At 46.0% G+C, this 24,718-nt stretch overlaps 1 protein-coding gene across 1 annotated transcript in view; it reads left to right on the top strand.

Moving 5' to 3' along the window:
• The window catches only part of TRMT6 (tRNA methyltransferase 6), a 50,223-nt gene that overhangs the window by 17,793 nt on the left and 7,712 nt on the right, over positions 1 to 24,718 (top strand). The window contains exons 5-7 of the mRNA XM_040429773.1: positions 6,254 to 6,337; positions 8,237 to 8,361; positions 22,393 to 22,772. Coding sequence (XP_040285707.1) covers positions 6,254 to 6,337; positions 8,237 to 8,361; positions 22,393 to 22,772 — 589 coding nt within the window. The remainder of the gene's footprint in view (positions 1 to 6,253; positions 6,338 to 8,236; positions 8,362 to 22,392; positions 22,773 to 24,718) is intronic.

Genomic DNA, 24,718 nt, shown 5'->3' with positions numbered 1-24,718 from the left:
TTGGACGATATCCTCATCAAGGCTCCGTCCCTTTCTCAAGCGGTTGCCAGCGTGGATCTCACTCTAGAGACTCTGACGAGGTTCGGTTGGGTCATCAACTTCCCCAAGTCCTCCCTTCCCCCCTCCAGACAACTGGTCTTCCTGGGAATGCTTTTAGACACGGGAGCGGCGGAAGTACGTCTTCCCTCGGAAAAACGTCTGATCCTCCGTGGGGCGGTCCGGGGTCTCCTTCTCCACCGTCGACCGTCCTTCCGCTTCTGCATGCGGGTCTTGGGGCAGATGGTTGCCTGCTTCGAGGCGATCCCGTTTGCGCAGTTTCACTCCCGCCCTCTCCAACGGGCGATCCTCTCCTCCTGGGACAAATCGCCGCAGTCTCTGGATCATCCCTTCCATCTATCGCCTCCGGTGAGGTCATCTCTCCGCTGGTGGTTACAGTCCCCTCTTCTGGGCAGGTCTTTTCTGCCACTCAACTGGTTGGTGGTTACAACCGATGCCAGTCTCTTGGGCTGGGGAGGCGTGTTTCCTCCCCGATCCGTCCAGGGCATTTGGTCTCCATTGGAGTCCAAACTCTCTCGATCAATGTCCTGAAGCTGAGAGCGGCCCTTTTGTCTCTACGACACTGGACTCATCTGTTGAAGGGTCATCCAGTTCGTGTACAATCGGACAACGCCACGGCTGTGGCGTACATAAACCACCAGGGGGGCACTCGCAGCGCTGCTGCAATGAGGGAGGTCTCCAGCATTCTCCGTTGGGCGGAAGCCCACGTCCCGGCCCTATCGGCAATTTTTATTCCAGGGGTGGACAATTGGGCGGCGGACTTCCTCAGTCGCACCACTGTCGACCCCGGCGAGTGGTCTCTTCACCCGGAGGTATTCGAGGCCATTTGCCTTCGTTGGGGCATACCGGACGTGGACCTCATGGCCTCCAAGTTCAATCACAAGGTCCCCGCCTATCTGTCCAGGGCCAGGGATCCGGGAGCTTGCGGAGCCGACGCCCTCGTTCTTCCTTGGCGAGGCTTCGCGCGTCCATACATATTCCCTCCCATCCCACTCCTGCCCAAGGTCCTTCGGAAGATCGCGGCGGAAGGCGTCTCGGTGATTCTGGTCGCTCCGGACTGGCCCCGCCGGTCTTGGTATGCCGACCTCATGCTGCTCCTGGCAGACGCGCCCTGGCCGCTGCCCGCCAGGGAAGATCTTCTCTCTCAGGGACCGATCTTCCACCCGCGTTTAAGGTCCCTACGTTTGACGGCGTGGTTGTTGAGACCACCGTCCTGACACGTAGGGGTTTTTCTGCGGACGTCGTCCGCACCATGATCCGCGCCCGTAAGCCGTCCTCTTCTAGGATCTATTATAGGACCTGGAGGACCTATTTGGGGTTCTGTGCCGATCTAGGGATTCCTCCGCTCCGCTTTTCTCTCCCCACCGTTTTGTCCTTCCTGCAGAGCGGACTTGCCCAAGGTCTGGGTCTTAGTTCTTTGAAGGGTCAGGTGTCTGCGCTGTCCATTTTGTTTCAGCGCCCACTGGCCCCCCTTGGTCCTGTCAAGACCTTCCTTCAGGGCGTGGCTCACGCGGTTCCCCCGTACCGGCCTCCGGTACCGCCCTGGGACCTGAACCTGGTTCTCTCAGCGCTCCAGGCTCCTCCTTTCGAGCCTCTGCGGACGGTTTCCTTGCGACTTCTGTCCTGCAAGGTTATTTTCCTTGTAGCCGTCACCTCTCTTCGGAGGGTGTCCGAATTGGCTGCACTCTCCTGTCTGGAACCTTTCCTAGTGTTCCACCAGGACAAGGTAGTTCTTCGTCCGGTCCCTTCCTTCCTTCCTTCCTAAGGTGGTCTCCGCCTTTCATCTGAACGAGGACATCGTTCTCCCCTCTTTGTGTCCTTCCCCTTCCCACCCTAGGGAGAGGGAACTTCATCGCCTGGACGTTGTCAGGGCGCTCAAGGTTTACCTGGAGGTAACCAGCTCTTTCAGGCGTACTGACTCGCTCTTTGTGGTTCCGGAGGGGTCGCGCAGAGGGTTGGCGGCATCCAAAGTTGCTATCGCCCGTTTTGTCAAGATGGCTGTTACTGAGGCTTATCTCGCCAAGGGCAAGGTTCCGCCCCTCGGTGTTACCGCTCATTCCACTAGAGCGGTCGGGGCTTCCTGGGCTCAGAGAAATCGGGCTTCTACGGAGCAGATTTGCAAGGCGGCCACTTGGTCCTCCTTGCACACCTTCACCAAGTTCTACAGGGTGCATACTCATGCGTCGGCTGACGCTGCTTTAGGCCGTCTGGTGTTGCAGGCGGCAGTTGATTGATGCCTCCGGTGTTGGTCTAGTTTGTTCTGGTCCCTCCCTTCTGGGACTGCTCTGGAACGTCCCATGGTTTCCTGTGTCCCCCAAGGAATATGGGCGAGAAAAGGAGACTTTTGTATTACTTACCAGTAAAGTCTCTTTCTCGCTCTTCCTTGGGGGACACAGCACCCGCCCTTCATTTGGGTTTACAGTTGTGGTTCCGGCTTGGTTGCCCCCGTTGGGGCTTGACGGTTCTTTTTCCGGTTGGTGGTTATCTTTCACTACTTGGACACGCAACTGGCAGTCTCTTCTCCAGGCTGAAGGGTATAGCTGATGGAGGAGGGGCTTACAGCTTTCACTTAGTGTCACGCCTCCTAGGGAGCAGAGCTATACCCATGGTTTCCTGTGTCCCCCAAGGAAGAGCGAGAAAGAGACTTTACTGGTAAGTAATACAAAAGTCTCCTTTTCCATCACATTATACACTGCTCGTTTCCATGGTTACAGACCACCGTGCAATCTATCAGTCGTGGTCGTGCTTGCACAATATAGGAAAAATCACTACTAGCCTATGTGTGTTCCCATTATCCCGGCCCCAGAGAGACTGACGCTTATTCCTATAGTGTGCAAGCACGACCACCACTGATGGATTGCAGGGTGGTCTGTAACCATGGAAACGAGCAGTGTATAATGTGATGGAAAAATGAATCCAGCCAGCAAAGGAAGTAATATGTACAATCACAATACATTAGTAAGTAAGTGCCTTGATAAATGCCACTTACTGAAGTGAGACAAAAGCTGCCCAAAAGCCCTAATTGTACGGACAAATCACTTCAATATCAGTGGGCTCTGCCTCGGGGAAGATTTGTATTCAAGTGGGTGGAATTGTTCCTCATTTCCATGTTGATCCCCTATGCACTGATATTACCTGCAGGTAATGGGGGGGTCAGGACTGGGAACCGTTAGCTGCACATCTGAGCGCACCCGCCATAGAATGTCTTCAGTATTTGGTCCATGCTGCAATCGGCCATTATTTTAACCTATTGATTCTTCCGTTCTGTTTTCAACAAGACCGTCTCCGCTTTCATTCCTGCTGGCTGGTGTTATACTGCACAGTAAGATTTGGAGCCGTTTTACTATTGATCCCCGCTCCACCAGCCAAAGGAAAGATCTATACGTGTGATCATCTCCTCGCTGCCCCTGGAGATTATTTCTCATCCCCCCCCCCCATGTGCTGCATCAGCTTCACTATCATCAGTTTGGTTCAGCGGCGGTGTTAACAGAGCGCTGACCTCTGACTCCCTTGCTGAGACAGAAATTGCCTGCGCCACACGGATCTCATGGGTATTAGACACATACATTATTAATCATGGAATCAAGGAGTAGTGGCTTAGAAAGCTTTGTAACAGCGGCGCCATTACATATTGCAACATGTAACGACTGTCATCGTGGTAGCAAACCAAGGGGATGTGACCAAGACAAAGCCAGTCTGATCCATGATGCTCGTTGTGGATTCTCAATAGTCTATAATCTGTCCTCAGGGGTTAGCCTTCCCCAAACCACCACCAACCTGTTATCCATTATGGTGAAAGGTTTACAGTGTTGATTTTTCTACCTTCTGGACACTTCTGCATAATGAAAAACAACTTTGATATGCTCAGTTGGCCTGTGGAGTCAAGGGGGAGGAGCCAGTCTCCTGAGGAGTCATGTAGGCCGTTCCGCCTCCAGACCAGGTATCATCACATGCCTCCTAAAGAGCAATCTGCACAAGGAGGTAGGGTGTTCTGACCTCACTTTACAGGCCCGAATTCCACTTTAGGAGGCTTTTTCTTCATTATACAGACCAAAAGATTCACTTCATTGGAGCCGAGTTGCAGTACCAGGCAACAACCCATGGACAGGAGATGGGCCGTATTTCGAATAAGCAGCCATGTTTTTCTATGTGCACTTGGCAGCTGAAGGCACCAGTGTTGGTCCCATGTTCATATGTGCCCGCATTGCTGAGAAAAATGATGTTTTATTATATGCAAATGAGCCTCTAGGAGCAACGGGGGCGTTGCCGTTACACCTACAGGTTCTGCTCCATCTACAACTACCGCTCCCTCTCCACTTTGATGTGAGAGTGGTGAGGGTGCAGCAGTTCCAGAGAGGGCAGAGCCTCTAGGTGCAATGGCAACGCCCCCGTTGCTCCTAGAGGCTCATTTGCATATAATAAAACATCATTTTTCTCAGCAATGCGGGCACATATGAACATGGGACCAACACTGGTGCCTTCAGCTGCCCAGGGTCAGCCAGTGTCATAGGTGCAAATCTGCTGACAGATGTCTTTTAAGTGCCTCTGTTCAAAATAAATTTCTATCAGATTATACGAGGTCAGGGCTTTAGGGGTGATTTTCAGAACCATCGAAAATTATTGAAGCACAGAGTTAACTCTTTTTTACTCAATGATGGTCAAAGTAAATCTTTTTTTGGACTTTTGGTCATTTGTTATCCCCTTCTCACCACATGCTTAGAACAATACATTTTCCATTACATTTTCCACATGAAATCAAGTCTTTTGTATGATTTGGCGTCTGAGGTCAGGAGTCGTTTCTCTGTGTTGGTTCTCAGGACTGATCCGTCTTTCTTGTTCGCCCATCGTTGGGTTCTTCCCTTTCTCTCGCTTATCTGCAGCCAGTTGGTTGCTGTGATAATCTTTTATTTTTTTTGTTCATATTTTAGACAAATGCTAAGGAAATGTTTGTGCCCTATAAAAATATTAGGAATAGACAGGAACAAGTCATCTTACAGGGGGCACGCCCTCAAGGTCTAGTGGTCACTGAACTAGACTGACCAGCAGGCTGAGGCTGGTAATCCCGGGGTTCACAAGTATGATGTAAATGTATAGGACGTATGAATTCCTCCTTATCACATCTTGCACTATCTTACATCTATGAGAATCTATACGATCTTACCTCCGTAGTGATGAGCATAGACTATATGCACGGGTCCTTCTCTGCAGGCCATTGCTATACACCAGTCAATGATATACAGATGGATTGACACTCCTTTATAGTGCCTTTCATGTGGCCCAAATCAAAGTGGAAGAGGAATCAATGATCGTTATTATGATTGTTCATCCCCCCATTCATTTTGCATATACACAGGGCAATTTGGGTGCAGCATGAAAAGAGTGATCACCCAACGAAGTAGCATTTTGCCCATTTGTCGAGTGACTGGCGGCACTTTTACATGGGCCAATTATCAGGAACAGGCATTTTTAGGACCAATCGCTGTCGTTAATTGGCCCCATGCTCTGCTGGTGTAAAGGAATCCTAAGGGCCCATTTACATAAACCAAGACATAGGGCAATGATTGGGAAGAAACTGTTCATTCTCGATCATTGCCCACACATTCAGCAGCTTTTACAAGCAGCAGTCGTCCTCTGTGTTGATGAAGCTGCTAAATTCCTTCATCCCCATACAGATTCATTGGTTGTCGACAGCACATCCCGTTATACCCTGGACAATGTGCTGCCAACGTACATTATGTGGCGCATAAATGGTGGATCACTCAAAAAATGAGCATTTTGCTTGTTTGCTGGTTGATCGGCAGCACATTTACATGGGGGGAGTTGGCTGCACTGATTGGGTAATGTTAGACTGTGCAAGGACGCACTCTCATTATGGTAACACCCATCTGGGCCTTCAGTGCAAACTGCTAGTAATTCATTTATAACTTCTAGTTGGAATAATAAAGGAATTGTATACCATTGAGCTATAAGAACAGATGCTCCAGAATTATTACAAGGGGGATGCAAGTGGTAAATGGGACATGTGAGAAGAGGCGACAGGTCTTCTTTAGGTAAATGTCTTTCGCCTGTAAAAACCACTATGCCATCAAAACCCATGGCAAAGCCACCCAATATTACCGTACTTGTATGTTTATTTTATGGTGTACGTTTTCAGTAACATCTACTGCTTTCAACGGTGATAACTTTTATTACGCAGGTATGAAGCTAGTATTACAATTTTAAAGCCTTCCACCCGTATTCTTGCCATAATGTACTATGCAAGGGAACCTGGAAAAATCTGGTAAGGGGCCTTTTTATACTGTTATTTTTTTAAAAACAGATGTTTTTATTTATTGCTCACTTTATCTCCATTTACTAGTATTCGATTTAATATGCACTGATCAGCCATAACATTAAAATCACATTGCAAAAATTTTGTAAGTCTCCATCGTGCCACCAAAACAGCTATGTACTGTAGAGGCATAGACTCCACAAGACCTTTGATGGTGTCCTGTCTTATCTGGGGACAAGATGTTAGCAGAAGATCCTTTAAAGGGACTATGTCATCAGAAAATGACCTATTGTTTAAATCACGTTTTTATGTTAAACACATTTTTAAAGTATTTTTGATTGCTTTTTTTAATTTTCCATGTCGATATCTATAGTTAAACAAAAATATATATAAAATCCTGCAGTTTTCGCACTGGCCACTAAGCCTAATAATTGGCACGACTTCTTGGTCTGCACAGGTGACTTTACTTCAGTTATCTGCTTATCTGTCATTCTAATCCTGCCTGTAATGATATCACCTCTGTGTATAGATAATATAGGATCCACCATTCACAATGGGTGATTGTCAAAGCTTATCTATTCTTTCCTTGTACACTGACCTCGGCACAGGTCACAGAGCATGCCTAGAAAACACTCCCATAGAAGTCAATGAGGTCCAGACTATTGTGTCTATGGCCCATGGGGCTGCCGTAAAGCAATTTTTCTCAACAACGGCACCACCTGGTGATGGTTACTGCGCCTTCTAAGGGACAGGAAACAATTGTGAGATCAGCCAATAAAAGGCCCCCTCCCTCTTACCTTCTCCAGTTGTTTCCTGTCCCTCTAAAGGCAGGATCGTGGATCAGCATGGAGCGCAGGGCCTTTGGTTTGTTAACCGGGTTAGTTCGGAGGGCCACTGCAGGAGGAGGGGGTCACGGAGCAAGGAGGATCGCTCCTCCCTCCCGGTGTAAGTCCAGGTTGTGCCGGCAACCCAGGGCATCTTTTTCGCGTTCCTGGCATAGGAACCGTTGAGGCACTGTTTAGGGAGCGTTTCTTTTGGCCAGGGGACAGTGTCATAGAGCAGCAGGAAATGCTAGCAGAATGCTTGGGTGTATAGGGAGAGGCATTATCAGTAGAAACCCCCCCCCCCCCCCCCCCCCACCCATTTTACTTGGCATTCTGTATTAAGAATGCTATTATTTTCCCTTAAACCCTGTTATACGGGAAAATAATAATGATCGTGTCCCCGAAAATAATAAGTCACTGTTGCTTTAACTGGCAGAAACAATTCCTTAAAGACCTGTAAGGTGTGAGTTTTATCTTTCGTGGACCAGAAGCACATCAGTGAGCCTTGGATGCCCGTGACCGTGTCACTGGTTCTCTGTAGGCCACTTTTGGTAGGAAATAACGGCATACAAGGAACCACTCATGAGATCTGCCATTTTGGAGATGTTTTGTCCCAGTCATCTCCACGTTGCAACATGGGCCTTGTCAAAGGCGCTCACATCCTTACTCTTGCCCATTTTCCTGCTTCCAATGTATCAACTTCAAGAACAGACTTTTTTATTTGCTGCTTCATATCCCACCCCTTTGCCAAGTGCCACTGTCACAAGATAATCAAGGTTATTCACATTTTAATGTTATGGCCTATTGGTTTATAATATGTATTAAAATTCTATCACTTTGTGACGTGACATATTCTTATTAAGTCTTTGCTTTACTAAAAATATTTTTTAATTGTTAGAATTGTCAAGCAATAGTGTGTTACTTCCACAAATTGAAGTTTTCCAGGTTCACAATATTGATGTTGAGAGTCGGAGCGCTACCGTTCTGATATTAATGACCTATCCTTATTGTGAACATAGGAAACCTCTTTAATATAGTACTTTGCTTTCCTTGTACATATTTCCTGTTTCTTTTGCTTTTTCAGTCAGCTCCGATATGACACATTGGCCCAGATGCTCACATTAGGAAATATCCATGCAGGCAGTAAAGTGCTAGTCATGGAAACATGTGCTGGTTTAGTTCTGGGATCGGTAATGGAGCGCATGGGAGGTAAGATTATTCTGATTATTTAGCTAGATAAGATAAGACGCACGCGCCCCTAAGATGCACCTCGGTTTTATTAGACCTCAGTTTAGAGCCCCAATCAAACCCCTAATATTAATCAGACCTCAGCTCAGACCCTCAGTGTTAATAAGAGCCCCAATGTGAATCAGACCCCCCCCCCCAATGTAAATATGACCAAATCAGAACCCTCCAATGTAAATATGACCCCCCCAGTCAGACCCCCAATGTGAATAAGACCCCCTATTCAGACCCCAGATCAGACCCACATGTTAATCGGACCTCAGAGCAGACAAAAATCAACTTACCTCTCCTACTGCAGATGCTTCTGCCACTCCTGAGATCCAGTGCTCTCCCTGGTCTTCCTGCCGCGCTGTGCTGTGATCCAACGTTGCGTGAGGTCACGCAGGGAGCCGACATGGTCACGCTGTGTGCAGCCCTGCAGGAGAAGACCAGTGAGCAGTCAGTACAGAGCACGCATGGGGAGCGCTGCATTCACTGCTCCCCTGTACTAATGCAGAATGGAGAAGCTCATTAGTATTAACCAAGACACACTGACATTTGGGGAGAAAAAAGTGTGTCTTATAGGGCAAAAAATATAGTATAAATAAATTGTTCGTTATAGCTGTGTGTTGGGGGGAAATTAGACATCCACCACCTAAAATGCCACTGTTTGTTATAATTTTATACTTGTGTTTTCAAGTCCTATAGACAAACATATAGGAAAAAATAAAATAAAAATCCACCAGACCTAGATCATGCTGTGTTTTGAGAAAACACCACTGACCCAAACAAAAAGCCAGAAACCAATATTGTATGTACATTTGTGACCAAGATAAAATCCCACAAAAAATGGGGAGTTTTTTTTGTTTTGTTTTTTTTACAAAACCGCAGGGTGTGTGAAAGTTTTGCACACAGCATTTTTTAGAAAATGCCACATTGTCTATGGCCTTTTTTTTTTTTTTGCAATGAGATGTTCCTTTTACGTCTGTAGGGTGATATACAATGTAGTACATACAGTGGTTTTAGTTTGTGGCATTTTTTTAGGTCAGTGGTCATAAACATCTCCATTCAAAACACATTTCATATTTTATTTTTTTTAAATGGTGTTTTAAGCTGGGTTCACATGTGACTGAATGTGGATTTGTCGTCACGGATTTTCATGCGGCAAGTCCGCAGCAGTGTACAGTACCAGCAAAGTGGATGAGAATGTCTGTCTGAATTTTCATCCACATGCTGCGGTAAAAAAAATTCTGTGGAAAAGGTGCAGCTTTGTGAATTTAAAATCTGAAGCATGTGCTTTGCTATGGAGAGGGTGAAATCCATTGGCTTTTTTGTGACAAAAAAAATAGATTTTTGTACTCACCGTAAAATCTGTTTCTCTTCCGTTTATTGGGGGACACAGGCCTTGACCATGGGTATAGCTGTTGCCGCTAGGAGGCGGACACTAAGCACACAAACTGTAAGCTCCTCCCTCTTCAGCTATATCCCTTCCTGCAGGGACCAAGCTAATCAGTTTAGTGCAAAAGCAGTAGGAGAAGCCAGACGTAAGAAAATCACATTATGTGCAAACCCAGAACCACACAGGCCTGAAAAGGCCCATAAGCAAAATACTGGGTGGGAGCTGTGTCCCCCAATGAGCGGAAGAGAAACAAATTATACAGTGAGTACAAAAATCTAGTTTTCTCATCAGTCTTATTAGGGGGCACAGGCCTTGACTATGGGACGTTCCAGAGCAGTCCCTGGGGGTGGGCTTAACTTAAACCCCCCTGCCAATCAGAGAACCGCTGTCTGCAAAACTCTACGCCCCAAAGAAGCGTCATAAGATGCAAAGGTGTGCACTCTGTAAAACTTGGAAAAAGTAGGCAAAGACGACCAGGTCGCCGCCTTGCACACCTGAAGGGCAGAAGCCCCGTGATGCACCGCCCAAGAGGCCCCTACTGCCCGAGCTGAATGAGCAGTCACCCGGAAGGGCGGGGACCCAGTCCTTAACGCGGTGCGCTTCTACAATAGCCAAACAAATCCATCTGGAAATGGAAGTCTTTGACGCTGCCAGCCCTCGTCTCGGCCCCTCTGGAATCACGGACAGGGAATCCGTCTGCATGAAAGATGCCGTCTGGGACAGATAGATACGCACTGCACGCACCAGATCCAGAGTATAGAGCGACTGTTCTCGAGGATGAGTCGGGTCCGGACAAAATGAAGGAAGAATAATCTCCTCATTTAGATGGAATGTTGACACCACCTTCGGTAAGAAGGACCACCTTATCCTGATGGAGGATCAGGAAGGGCGACCGACATGACAGAGCCGCAAGTTCCGTCACTCTACGGATAGAAGTAATTGCAACCAATGATTCCCAACCAGTCTCCCAAGCTGGTACTTGCCTGTGTCCCTCCCAGAAAAACTTGCCTGTGTCCCTCCCAGAAAAAAAGAAGCTGCGGGAGAGGCCGTAGGAGACGACCGAAAATAAAAAACGGGACAGAGGGGAGGACTTGAAGTCCAGCTTGTAGCCCTCTGCAGTGACCTCCCTCACCCACGCATCTGAGACGTGAGCCAGCCAAACATGCCAAAACACATGAAGCTGGCCGCCCACCCGAGCGGAGAGTGCCGGGACCCGCACGTCATGCAGCAGTGCTCTTAGGCCTCTTTCACACGGGCGAGATTTCCACGCGGGTGCAATGCGTGAGGTGAACGCATTGCACCCGCACTGAATCCGTAACCATTCATTTCTATGGGGCTCTGCACATGAGCGGTGATTTTCACGCATCACTTGTGCGTTGCGTGAAAATCGCAGCATGCTCTATTTTGTGCGTTTTTCACACAACGCAGGCCCCATAGACGTGGATGGGGCTGCGTGAAAATCGCAAGCATCCGCAAGCAAGTGCGGATGCGGTGCAATTTTCATGCATGGTTGCTAGGAGACGATCGGGATGGGGACCCGATCATTATTATTTTCCCGTTTAACAGGGTTAATAGCATTCTTAATACAGAATGCTAAGTAAAATGGGGGTTAAAAAAATAAATAAATAATTTAACTTGGTGATAGATCATGTGATGAGCGCAGTGACTTCACCAAAGGTCCTTTTCCTCAAAAAAGAAGACAGAAGAGAAGCCGGGCTGCGAGAACAACTGGATTAAGGTAAGTTAAAAAAAAAAAAAAATGTAACCCCTCCATCACTATCTTACTAAGCATTCTATATTAAGAATGCTATTATTTTCCCTTATAACCATGTCATAAGGGAAAATAATAAAATCTACACAACACCTAACCCGAACTTCTGTGAAGAAGTCCGGGTTCGGGTCTGGGTACCAAACATGCCGATTTTTTTCCCGCGCATGCAAAACGCATTAAAATGCTTTGCACTGGCGTGGAAAAATCGTGCATTTTCCCGCGACGCACCCGCATCCCATCCGGTCCAAATCTGTGACGCCCGTGTGAAAGAGGCCTTAGGGTTAAAGGGCTTGGAGCCCTGTTGACGGGAATGCCAGGCTTAAATGAAGCACTTCTGGACTGAGGCCGACTTTTCGGAAGCTCCCTTGGGGCCGGAAAAACTCTGAAAGGGACAAAAAAAAGTCTTCCTATTTTTTGACTTATTAGACCGCCCCCTGTTCTGTGGTAAATCGGTGCTCTTACCACCTGTAGCGCCCAAAATGATCTCATCCAGGCACTTACCCAAAAGTCTGCCGCCGGTAAAGGGGAGGGCCGTTAGGGTCCGCTTTTGAAGCATTATCTGCCGCCCAGCATGAGAGCCATAGGATACAGCGAATAGCCAGCAACAGGGCTGACGAGCGAGCCATAAAACTGGCCGCGTCCAAAGATGCTTCACAAATATATGCACTGGCATGCAAGGGTTGCAGGGCCACATCTGCAAGTTCCCCCGAGGGGACTCCTGAATCGAGACCTTGGCGTAAATTACTTGCCCACTTTCCCATAGCCTTGCTCACCCATGTAGAGGCAAACACCGGCTGCAGCGCTGTGCCCACTGCTTCAAAAGCAGATTTTGAAAACGCTTCCAGCTTCTTATCTTTGATATCAGAAAAAGAAGTCCCATCCTCCATTGGCAAGGTAGTATGTTTAGCCAAGCAGGAAACTGGCGGGTCCACTATAGGTGGAGCCGACCATTTCTTAGTGAAATCCTCCGGAAAAGGATGTTCAAGCGTTTTGGCAACATGAAATGTTTTATCAGGGAAATTTCACTCTTTGGAGAGAGAGGAATCAAACTCCTGGTGGCTGGGGAAACAATTGTGCAAATGGCAGGACTTCCTAAAGGAAACACCCGCACTGGCAGATGACGGAGCCGGATCCTCAACCTGCAATGTCTCAATAACTGCTATAAATTGTCCACCATGGAGGATAGTTTGGGTGACTGACCCTCCAGTCAGACAATATCCTCATCTGACCCTCGCTCCTCGAAACATGCCTCTTCAACTGAGGACATGTCGGAGTGAGACTCTCTAGCAGGAGGAGGAGAGGCAGAAGACACGGGAGACACAGAACCCCTTTTGGGGAGGAAGTTCTGGCCCTTTTCGTGGGATGGGCACGAGCCCCATGATCCCCCGAGTCGGACCGGTCAGAGGACTGCCTTGCCAACAAACGCCCCAATATATCAACAATAGCTTTTTTGGTATTGGAGACATCCTGTACCACCCTAGACAGGGAACGCACCCATTCCGGTGCTTCCGTAGGTTGGGCAGCGGGAAGCAATGGGTCCGGGGCCAAGCCACTTGATGGCGACGCAGCACACGCAAAGCTGAGGAAGTCTGACTGAGGGAATGAAAATTTTGCGCGACATGATGTGCAGGCAAAATGACGCATCAAAGGGACCGCCTGCTTCGGCACCAGGGGCCTGGGTTCAGACATAATGTCACCCCAATGAGGCAAATGGGAAGGTTAGGCCCTACAAGAAGGGACAAACAACACTTACCCAGCCTGTGTCCCTCCAAACGCCAGTCAGACCCTCCTTTCCCACCAGGAGCTTTAAAAATCCGGAAGTGGGCGGACCCCACTCTCCCACTGCTCTGCCGCTAATGTGGGGGCTTGCTTTCTCCCCGCCCCGAAAATGCTGCCAGCTAAAGCGCCCGTCCATCCCCTCAGGCCACGCCCCCTACTCTCGCCAGAACCACGCCGGCATCCCCGGCTGTCTCAGATTCTGGCCAGGGACAATAAGCCATGGTTGGGACCCTGCATGAATATGCCGCACAGAAGCCGGGGCCTCCATTAACAACGGCACCGGCTGCCCCAGAACCAATGTGCCGACCCGTAAGCGGCGCTCAGGGGAGTAAACTCCGCCCCCTCCTCTCCTGGTGCACTCCAGAGGACGCCGTCAGCCCGGCGACGTGTACAAAGAAGGCAGCCACCCCCTTGCTGCAGCAGCGTCCTTTAAAGGAGATTGCTGCCCAAGTCCACACGTGGGGAGGAGCGGATACTGGAGGGGGTCCCTGAGAGGGGCACTGGATGTGGTACTGAAGGGGTTACTGGAGGGAAGCACTGCTCCTACTCACCTGTCCGAAATTGTCTGCCCCCCTGGCTCCAGCCGGATCACCACCTTCGGTGTGAGAACGCTGCACCGGAAGGTTTTTACAGGAACCTCTGGTCCTCCTTTTTTTCCGGAGAGCAGGAACGAGCAGGGGGTTTGGATGACCCCCTGGTCTCCCGTCTCCTGGTTGGGAGTGCAGGCTGTTTAAAAGACTGCCTGAAGCTTCCCGCTAGAAGGAAAAAAAAAGACAAAATTAGTAACTAGCAGACCTGCAACGCAGGAAGGTCTGCCTCCTACGGACACTAAGCTAAAACTGATTAGCTTGGTCCCTGCAGGAAGGGATATAGCTGAAGAGGGAGGAGCTTACACTTTGTGTGCTTAGTGGCCGCCTCGTAGCGGCAACAGCTATACCCATGGTCAAGGACTGTGTCCCCCAATAAGATGGATGAGAAAACTCATATAATACATGTGGCTTTGTTGCGGTTTTTGCTACAGAAGCGCAACAAAAACTGCAGCTGATTTTTTTCCTCTGGATTTTCAGTCACTAGTTAACCCAGCCTTAAAATGCATTCTTTCCATGCATTGTTCATCTCTGGTCCCAGGAAGCACCAAGTTCATGCAACAATGGTAATCATGTCGTTGAAAAGGGATTCCCTGTGACTTCATTTCAGAACAGATGCACTTAGGTATTCCTATACAGCCTGGAGACAAAGCTAATGTGAATGGTGCTGCAGAGGTGTGGGACACAATAGGAAACGGATTACATTTTGATTAGCCATTCCCCATTAGCAGCAGACTCCTGTACAAACCCATTTAACCCTCCAGCTACAGTCGCAGAACCACACTAAAGTAGGGGGCAGTTTCCACAGCTTTCCCTGCCAGTATCTACATGAAGCTGCAAATGGCTAAGCGTGCAAACACCAGCACATACTTGGACTGTGGTGGTTACCTAGTCATAAAACTTCCTTTCTTCTTAAATTTTTATTTAATGAATGTAAAAATGGCACCAGTACCATTACAACATACTTAGTATGTGCATGTTTGAATACAGGGGCAATAAAGCATGTCAACTACACCACCTTACAAGCCCAAGTTGTACCAGCTCAGGGAATTCAGCACCTTCCCTGGTCTAAGTCTAGACAATGGACCTCGTTGGAAGGCATTGCAGACAAAAAGTAGATGTCTTTGCTGATAACAAATTGAGGTTAGAAAATAAAACCTGAAGAAAATAAAACCTGAATTTTGGCTGTGAGCAGCACCTGAGGACCAGAACTAGGTAGAGCCCACTGTATGTGTTCTGTCCATAGTGTTCTTTAGAACACTTTTGATCAGTCCTGTAAAGTGGTATGAGATGTCTTCACAGGACTCCAGCCCACCATCTTCTAGGCCATGGACAAGCCACCAAGGATTCACCCCGCTGCCCTGTTGTCATGGATGATATTGCAGATAGCTGGAAGTTATGGATAAACATCCGACTGGCTTGATCCCAAACTAAGGAGCATAAAGGTGACCCCTATAAAACCCTAAGAGCTCACCCTGACTGCTAAGCACATACAAGGGTCTCAGAGGTAGACGATTGCATGCCCTCGTACCTAGACTGTGTGACACCTGAAAACCCTATAATAGTGAGGGAACACGACCACCGGCTCCCTGCACTTAATACGGAGGGAGTCAGGGTCACCTAGAATCAAGCCAGCAAGGAAACACAATACATGAAAGGACTTATCTAAACAAGCAGTAACAGAGGTCTCCAGCAGTGAACACTTCAATCCAGGAAGTAGTATAAACCGCAAAGTGAGGCAGTATGGGAGGGAATATAAAGGGAGGCAATTAGTGTAAATAGGTGACAGCTGGGAGAAGGAAAGGAGATGAGAAAGTGAAACCAAAACAAAGAACATCATGCAAGAGGTACAGAAGAACGTCTTCTCAGAGAGCTGGCAGTGACACCTGTCCAACAAGCCAACATTGGTCTCCATTTACAGGCACTCTTCTGCTGGACAGGCTGAGGCTTAAAGTGGTTGTCTCATGTGGGACTTTGATGGCATATTGCTAGAATATGCCAGCAAAGAGAGTTAGGTGTGTGTCCCACCTCTGATGCCCACACTTTTGTCCAGAACGGGCCCCCAAAAGTGAAGGAGGGCACAATGCTCAGTGTACTCTCCATTCATTTCTATGGTAGTTCCAAAAAAAGCCGAGCAAACTCCCTTACAAGCACAGGCACTGCTCCATTAATTTCTATGGGACTGCCGGAGATAGCCGAGCCAGCCCTTGACTATTTCCAGCAGTTCTGTAGAAATGAATGGAGGGTAGCCACACATTCTGTGCTCACTGCGGGGGTCCAGTTTTCTGAGATCCTCACCTCTGGGACCCGCACCTATTTGACATTCGTAGAGTATCCTATCAGATGAGACAACCCCTTTAACACATTTCACAGGCCACATGCAGGCCATTTATACTCTGCCTCTTGGCACCAGAGCAGAACTTTATTAACTTATTTCTACTCCTCCTATCAGGTTCACCTTAGCGTCAGGCTGTGTTGGGGCCTAAAATGATGTTGTTGCCTCATTCCGTAGCTGACAGCCATGAAACTAATAATTCTCATCAGTCTATCAAACCAGGGTCCATAAAATGTACAGTTAGCACATCAATCAATATCACAGGTACACAGCATGCCAATTATATGTACACTGTGTTTACACAACATATAATGAGCCATAGCAAATCCCTAATGAAGTAGTCTCCCAAGCAACTTATCAGTTTTCTAAAGAGAATCTGTCGCCATGAAATGACATGCCATCTGCAAGCAGCATGTTATAGAGCTGAGCAGATTGATGTATAGTTTTATGGGAAAAGATTCAAGAAATCTTGTAATTTATGCTTTTATATTGCAGCCCTTTCTGAGCTCAGTTGTACACGGGGGAGGTGTTATCAGTAATTGATAGCAGTCCCAGTGTATACATACATAGTTAGCCACTGATTTTACGTGGGGCTCATCAAGTGATTGATAGCATTCCCTGTATAAGTATTTATACATAAATAGCTGTCAGTCACTGATCAGTCAGCCCTGTGTACAACTGAGCTCAGAAAGAGCAGATACTTAAAGGGAACCTGTCACCTGGAAAAGACAATTTACACTAATCACAGTACCTTAAAGTATCTCTCATAGTGTGCCCAAAGATGTATTCATATCTTCTTTCTGCGTTGTGCTGTCTCATAAAATCGACCTATAAAACTGTGTTTGGCACCTTTTTGAAGTCGTGCTGAAGTCACGGGGGCAGCGGCCTCCTTGACTCAACCGTCGGATAAGCCCACCCCTATGCCGCTCCTCCGCATACTGATGGACATTTTTCCCTGTAGCCGTGACCGCGCTCTTCTCGCGCATGCGTCGTGCGTATCCTGCAACAGCATGATCCCGGCTACGGCTCCCTCCCTGGCATCTTCTTGTTCACTGCGCCTGCGCCGTCCCTATACAGCACGCTCGCGCCCATCGCTTCTCCCCTGCGGCGTGAGCGCGATCACTGTCTGCTTGCACTGCAGCGCAGGCGCAGTGAACATGCAGATGCCAGGGAGTGAGCCGTAGCCGGGATCGCGCTGCGGCAGGACGCGCACACGCGAGAAGAGCGGTCACGACTACAGGGAAAAATGTCCATCAATATGCGGAGGAGCGGCATAGGGGCGGGCTTATCCGACGGTTGAGTCAAGGTGGCCGCTGCCCCCGTGACTTCAGCACGACTTCAAAAAGGTGCCAAACACAGTTTTATAAGTCGATTTTATGAGACAGCACAACGCAGAAAGAAGATATGAATACATCTTTGGGCACACTATGAGAGATACTTTAAGGTACTGTGATTAGTGTAAATTGTCTTTTCCAGGTGACAGGTTCCCTTTAAGTGTATACATTTTATAGAATCTTTTCCCACAAAACTATATCAATCTGCTCAGCTTCTCCTGCTCTATAACATGCTGCACTGCATTTCGTTGGTACAGGTTTCTCTTTTCTAAAGAAAAAAAATAGGCGTTTAGCACCCCAGCTTTACAGTATGAATGCCTGGGCAGTGACCTACCTCAGCTAGTGAGTGGCTGAGCAGGCATTTACTCCATGGTGAGAGGGAGGAACCAGAGACCAGCAGAAAATGTTATCGGCAGGACAATCCCATTGAGATGCCAATATTCTAGCATGCGGGAATGTTGTAGAAATTGAATTTCATGAATATGACCTAGTGATTCTTCTCTTTTTCTAAGGAACAAAAATTACCATCTTTTCTCCTAAACAAAATATATTCTGACTGCTTATAACCATTATGCCTTTCCTCAGACTTGTTAGATTATAATGCGGGGACTATTTGAAATGGAATAGTGACATTCTCCACATATTTCCATTTCAATACTTTTTGTCAATGTGTGTTTATTATACAGTGAAATTCCTTTTAGCCAGCATTAACATGAATTGATATATCCTAGATTGTCAGTCATAGCAAAGGTATATAAAAAACAAAGATCCTCCTGAAAGATGCAACAGAGTAAAATCTACATCTGCATTGTTTTATTAATGCCTTCTACTCATTTTGGGCTAAAAATTATTTGTTCAATTGGTCTTTATTAAACATTTTCAACTTTTTCTTCTACAGTTTTCAGTTTCAGTGCATCTACAGAATAGCAGGCTCTCTACTCCTTGTCTGTAGTTTGCCTTGACTAAAAGTACTCAATATCGCTAAATTATTTTCCATTTGATAAAATTTTGCTTAATTTTGTGTTTATGGGCTGTCTGGAGTTCAGAGATGAGGGCTACAGATTGAGCCAACAGAGCAGTTCTCTAACTGATTCAGTGTGTAGCAGAGAGCTTGCAAATGCACTGAAGCTGAAATGTCTAGAAAAATAACTGTAGGAAATTTTTAACAAAGACGGATTGATTCAAAAATTATTTTAGCCATAGGTGTCCAGAATGGCATAAAAAACCAAGAGATTTGCTGTAATTTCCTGTGTGTTGAGACAGACCAGAATATAGAGACCAGTGGAACCTAGAGAAGCATCTGAACAGGAGTGGTTGGGATTGGTGAGCTGAGTATCCCTTCCTTGTATATCATTCTTAAGTTTTTTTTATTACCAGCTCTTTAATATTTAAGAAATGTGAAATGCTTCTGGAATCCAGTAGACTACATCAGTATTTTTTTTTCTCTAAGTACGGTAGCTTCTGGAATTTGTCTAGCTTTGAGATTTGCTAATGGTGTTGAAATGCTTGTGTCCAAAAGCCATATATAGTTTCAATGACATAACCAATACGGATAATTTTAGCTGAATAGGTTTTCTTGTACAGTCCTGATCAAAAGTTTAAGACCACTTGAAAAATGGCAAAAAATCATATTTAGCATGGCTGGATCTTAACAAGGTTCCAAGTAGAGCTTCAACATGCAACAAGAAGAAATGGGAGTGAGACAAAACATTTTTTGAGCATTCAATTTAATGAAAACAACGAATAAACTGAAACAGGCTGTTTTTCAGCTGATCAAAAGTTTTAGGACCACACCTCCAAAAAAAAACTAAACCCCCCCCCAAAACAGAAATCCAACTTCCAAACATGAACTCAGTAATGAGTAGCTCCGCCGTTATTGTTTCACTTCCAAAATTTGTTTCGGCATGCTTTATGCAAGCGTTTCCATGAGGTGAGTGGGCACATTTCTCCAAGTGGTGAAGACGGCTGCACGAAGGCCATCTACTGTCTGAAACTGTTGTTCATTTTTGTAAACTTCCCTTGCCATCTATCCCCAAAGGTTCTCAATTGGATTTAGATCAGGGGAACACGCAGGATGGGCCAAAAGAGTGATGTTATTCTCCTGGAAGAAGTCCCTTGTCCTGCAGGCATTGTGTACTGTAGCATTGTCCTGTTAAAAAACCCAGTCGTTGCCACACAGACGAGGGCCCTCAGTCATGAGGAATGCTCTCTGCAACATCTGGACATAACCAGCGGCCGTTTGACGCCCCTGCACTTCCTGAAGCTCCATTGTTCCACAGAAGGAAAAAGCACCCCAGACCCTTATGACGCCCCCTCCACTGTGGCGCGTAGAAAACATCTCAGGTGCTTGTCATGCCAGTAACGTTGGAAACCATCAGGACCATCAATGTAAAAAAAATTCTCACCAGAGACTAAAACTTTCTTCCACCTTTAAATGTCCCATGTTTGGTGCTCTCTTGCAAAGTCCAAACGAGCAGTTTTGTGGCGTTCAAGGAGACGAGGTCTTTGAAGATGTTTTTTGTTTTTGAAGCCCTTCAGTCTCAGATGCCGTCTGATGGTTATGGGGCTGCAGTCAGCACCAGTAAGGGCCTTAATTTGGGTCGAGGATCGTCCAGTGTCTTGACGGACAGCCAATTGGATCCTCCGGCTCAGTGCTGATGAAATTTTTTTGGGTCTTCCACTTGACTTTTTTGTTCCATAACCCTCAGGATCATTTAATAAATTCCAAATAACTGTCTTACTGCGTCCCACCTCAGCAGTGATGGCGCGCTGTGAGAGACGCTGCTCATGCAGTTCAACAACCCAACCACGTTCAAAAAGGGAGTTTTTTTGCCTTTGCCATCACAGCGTGTGACTACCTGACAGAAATAGACAATGAATCCACATCTTTGCACAGATTTGGCCTTTTAAAGGCATGAGGTCCTAAAATTTGGATCAGCTGAAAAACAACCTGTTTCAGTTTAATCATTATTTTCAATTAATTGAATGCTCAAAAAATGTTTGGTCTCACTCTCATTTCTTCTTGTTGCATGTTGAAGCTCTACTTTGAACCTTGTTAAGATCCAACAATGTAAAATATTATTTTTTGCCATTTTTCAAGTGGTCTTAAACTTTTGATCAGGACTGTATATAGGAAGGATTTTAAACAAAGCAGTATTCAGGTAGGAATGGATTTAAAGGGCGTCTACTCCATTATAAACCACTCCTATTACCCTGTAGACCACACTTACTGTATCCCAGATCGCTCCTAGTGTCCTGTAGATTACATTTACTGTATCCTAGACATACCTTTTTATTGATCTATCGATCTTTGTTCCCCCCAAAAAAGATCTTTATTCTGATATGCAAATGAGCCAAAAAAAAAGCTGTCATGGCTTGGGCATCGGAGCCCAGCCACTCCCATTAGAATCTAGGCCTGCTCCTCCCCCCTTATCTTCTCTTCACCGCCCTCCGCTCATGACATCCCATCGCTTGAAATCTCACGCTGGCGCATATCAGCTGTCTGTTTGTGTCTGCGCCATCTGCGGCCTTCTGTGGGCATTGGTGTCATCAACTGTGGTGAAGGGAACATAAGGCGCAGGCCAAGATAGATGGATGATATACGCCTTTGAGAGATTTCAACCACCGAGTTTCTGACATCTGGAGCGGAGGGAGGTGAAGTGAATATGGGAGGAGCAGGCCTCGATTCTAATGGCAGTGTCTGGGCTCCAGTGCCCAAGGGTATTGCCACTTGGGCTCTTTTCAGCTCATTTGCATATCAGAATAAAGATCTTTTTCTGGGGAAACAAAGATCGATATATCAATGTCCTAACATTATTTCAGAAGACTTAAAGGTAGGCAGACAATGTCATAGAGCAGCAGGAAATGCTAGCAGAATGCTTGGGTGTATAGGGAGAGGCATTACCAGTAGAAAGAGGGAGGTGCTCATGCCGCTCTACAGAGCACTAGTGAGACCTAATTTGGAGTATTGTGCGCAGTACTAGAGACCATATCTCCAGAAGGATATTGATACTTTGGAGAGAATTCAGAGAAGAGCTACTAAACTAGTACATGGATTGCAGGATAAAACTTACCAGGAAAGATTCAAGCACCTTAACATGTAAGAAAGACGAGACAGAGGGGATATGATAGAAACTTTTAAATACATAAAGGGAATCAACAAGGTAAAAGAGGAGAGAATATTTAAAAGAAGAAAAACTGCTACAAGAGGACATAGTTTTAAATTAGAGGGGCAAAGGTTTAAAAGTAATATCAGGAAGTATTACTTTACTGAGAGAGTAGTGGATGCATGGAATAGCCTTCCTGCAGAAGTGGTAGCTGCAAATACAGTGAAGGAGTTTAAGCATGCATGGGATAGGCATAAGGCCATCCTTCATATAAGATAGGGCCAAGGGCTATTCATAGTAGTCAGTGTATTGGGCAGACTAGATGGGCCAAATGGTTCTTATCTGCTGACACATTCTATGTTTCTATGTCTGGGATACAGTAAATGTGATCTACACGGCACATTTACTGTATCCTGGTGATTAAAGTGTAGGCTCCCCTCAAACATACTGTGCAGAAAATATTCTAGAAGAGCTGCCCCACTAATGTAATGTTATCAATCTCAATTTAGCAATGGAAAGGTCTTGTATAATAAGGTTTTCCTGTACATTGCTACCACAAACTCCCGCAGTTTATAGGTTGCCATTTATGGTAGCCTGTTGGCCTTTCCTAGTGACAGACTAGGGTGAACAAATGTCTTCTAATTGTCTACAGTTTATTTTTTATTATCCCTTGGCTGATTTCGTTTTTTTTTTTTTTCCTCTAAGGATATGGATCTGTAGTTCAGATGTACTCAGGTGGTGGACCTGTCAGAGCCGCAACAGACTGCTTTGGGTTTCCGAAGTCTTTCTACGAAACACTGTATGAGTTTCCTCTCATCAAACTTGATGCTTTGATCTCTGGAACTGGGCATTACTCTTGTCAGGTTATTCCTGCTGAGGAGAATGCAGAAAAGACTGATGAAGAAAGCAGCAGGTCAGACTGTGAAAAACAAGAAGCTTCTCGAGATGTTGTTGGGGACTGTATAGCTGAAGAATCTGAAGAAAGTATGGAAACTAGTCGACCAGAAAATGAAGAAGGGTTGAAAAGTTGTGGAAATGTCTCAGCAAACCACAAAGGAAGTCGGAATCTCGACAAGGAACAATTTGTAAGTATCAGGTTCACAAGTTTACTTCCAATAGCATTACATGCAAATAGGTATCTCCCAAAAAAAGAGAATCATCTCATGGTGCTACCAATTGGAAAGGGCTTCCTATCATGTAATGCTTGCCATTTAAAAAAAACCTTGGGACATGACAAGTGAAAATAGCCAAGCCATATATCCATATATATTGGTGTGCTTGACCTTCATTATTATGGAGTAGGATTCTGATGGCCTGGGTACAGCTTACAGAAGTTATTGGCTCTCCTTGTGGAGACCAACTGTGTATGGAGTGAGATGGTTCTTTTTCGGTTTACCTCTTTGTATATTATTTTCTCCATACACATCTTATCTCCTTAAGTAGTTCCCCTACCTTTCCTAGAATGTTATTACAAGTACTTGTGAGGATGTAGTGCACCAGTTGTAGTTGACATGATGTGCTGTGAGACCTCCTTACTGGCATATTCTTTACATTGTATGCTCCACTTATGTCCCCCAATACATACTCTACTGTTCTTCTACATTAAAATAAATCCAGAATTTTTCCTCCTTCCCTCTATGGAAGCATAACTGGTCCACATAGTAAGTTTAGAGCACACCATCATTAAAGGGGTACTTCAGCTACAGTAATGTGATATAATAGCCCATGGGTCAACAGTTTTTGCATTTTAGTGTCAACAATCTGTAGTTTAAAAAAATCCCTCATATCTTATATTGGCCTGTATCCTAAAGCTTCCCAGGAACTACAACCTGCTCTCAGTCTATGGTGGCTGCACATGCACATCTGGTTCTTCTGCATGGCCCACATTGTGGCATCTCGCACCCTGTGCACATGTATATTCAGTTCTCCCCAGTCATTTCTGAGACCTCTGCATGTAACGTCAGAACAGAGAAGCAAGCCTTAAATTCAAACAATCCTTTTGCCTGCTTACTTTGCCCTCTCTGGCACCTTACTTGACTTCCCTATTCTCCAGCAAGTATAGAAGACTTAAGAGCTTGTACAGAAGTAGGAATATCAGAGACGCGTGTAATTTGAGAAACAACAGATTATGGAGACACTGAAACATGGGTCCTGTACAGTAGTACACAAGGTGCTTACAGCTCTTTACTACAGAGTACAGGCTGTGTAATATAGCTGACACCTGGCCACAATGACCCAGGATAGGTGATAACTCTAATCCTGTTTGTTAACCCATCAGGTGCCAAATCCAATAGCGACCATGACAGCTAATGTGGTTAGACAGAGGGAGTTGGCTCCGTCTGTCCTGCCATTAAAGCCCATGTGGCAGTTATTATGGCAGCTATGGGACCTCCCAGACCTTTCAAGCTGTGCCTGTGGCAAGGCTTGACAGGCAGCCAGTAAAAATCCCATAGACTGTGATAGTATGCTATTGAAGTCTATGGTACAAGCGATCGAAGGATCGCATGTTAAAATGTGTAATGGGAACCCTAGAGTACAATGTAAAAAGTGTAAAAAAATAATAAAAAAAATTACGAAATTAAAAAAACCTCAAATATGAAAAATGTAAATCACCTACATTTCCCTATTTTACGCATAAGAATATATAAAAAAAATTAAAATAATTGGTACCGCAGCGTCCAAAAATGTCTGAACTGAGTGATAACAGTTTTTTGGGTTTTTTTGTGAAACGCACCACCATACATTTTATAGCAGCTGTGATTTGGTACTGTAGCCCAGGCCCATTCACTTGATCACTTAGGAGCCGGGAGTGGAAGACTTTTTATCATTTTGATGATCTATCCTGAGGACAGGTCATCAATATTCTACTCTTGGAAAAACCCTTTAACTTTATTCTGGTGGTCACTACAATTATAGTGATTCATTTTTTTAAATATATTTTTTTAAACTTTTTTTTAGCACCCCTAGAGAGTTTGAACATGTGATTGTTAGATTGCTTATACCAAAAACTCCATACAGTGCAAGGCTTAAG

Source organism: Bufo bufo, chromosome 4, assembly GCF_905171765.1.
Source record: "Bufo bufo chromosome 4, aBufBuf1.1, whole genome shotgun sequence".
Classification (NCBI taxonomy): domain Eukaryota; kingdom Metazoa; phylum Chordata; class Amphibia; order Anura; family Bufonidae; genus Bufo; species Bufo bufo.
The sequence above is the reverse complement of the archived record's forward strand: the minus strand, read 5'-3'. Positions and strand labels throughout refer to the sequence as shown.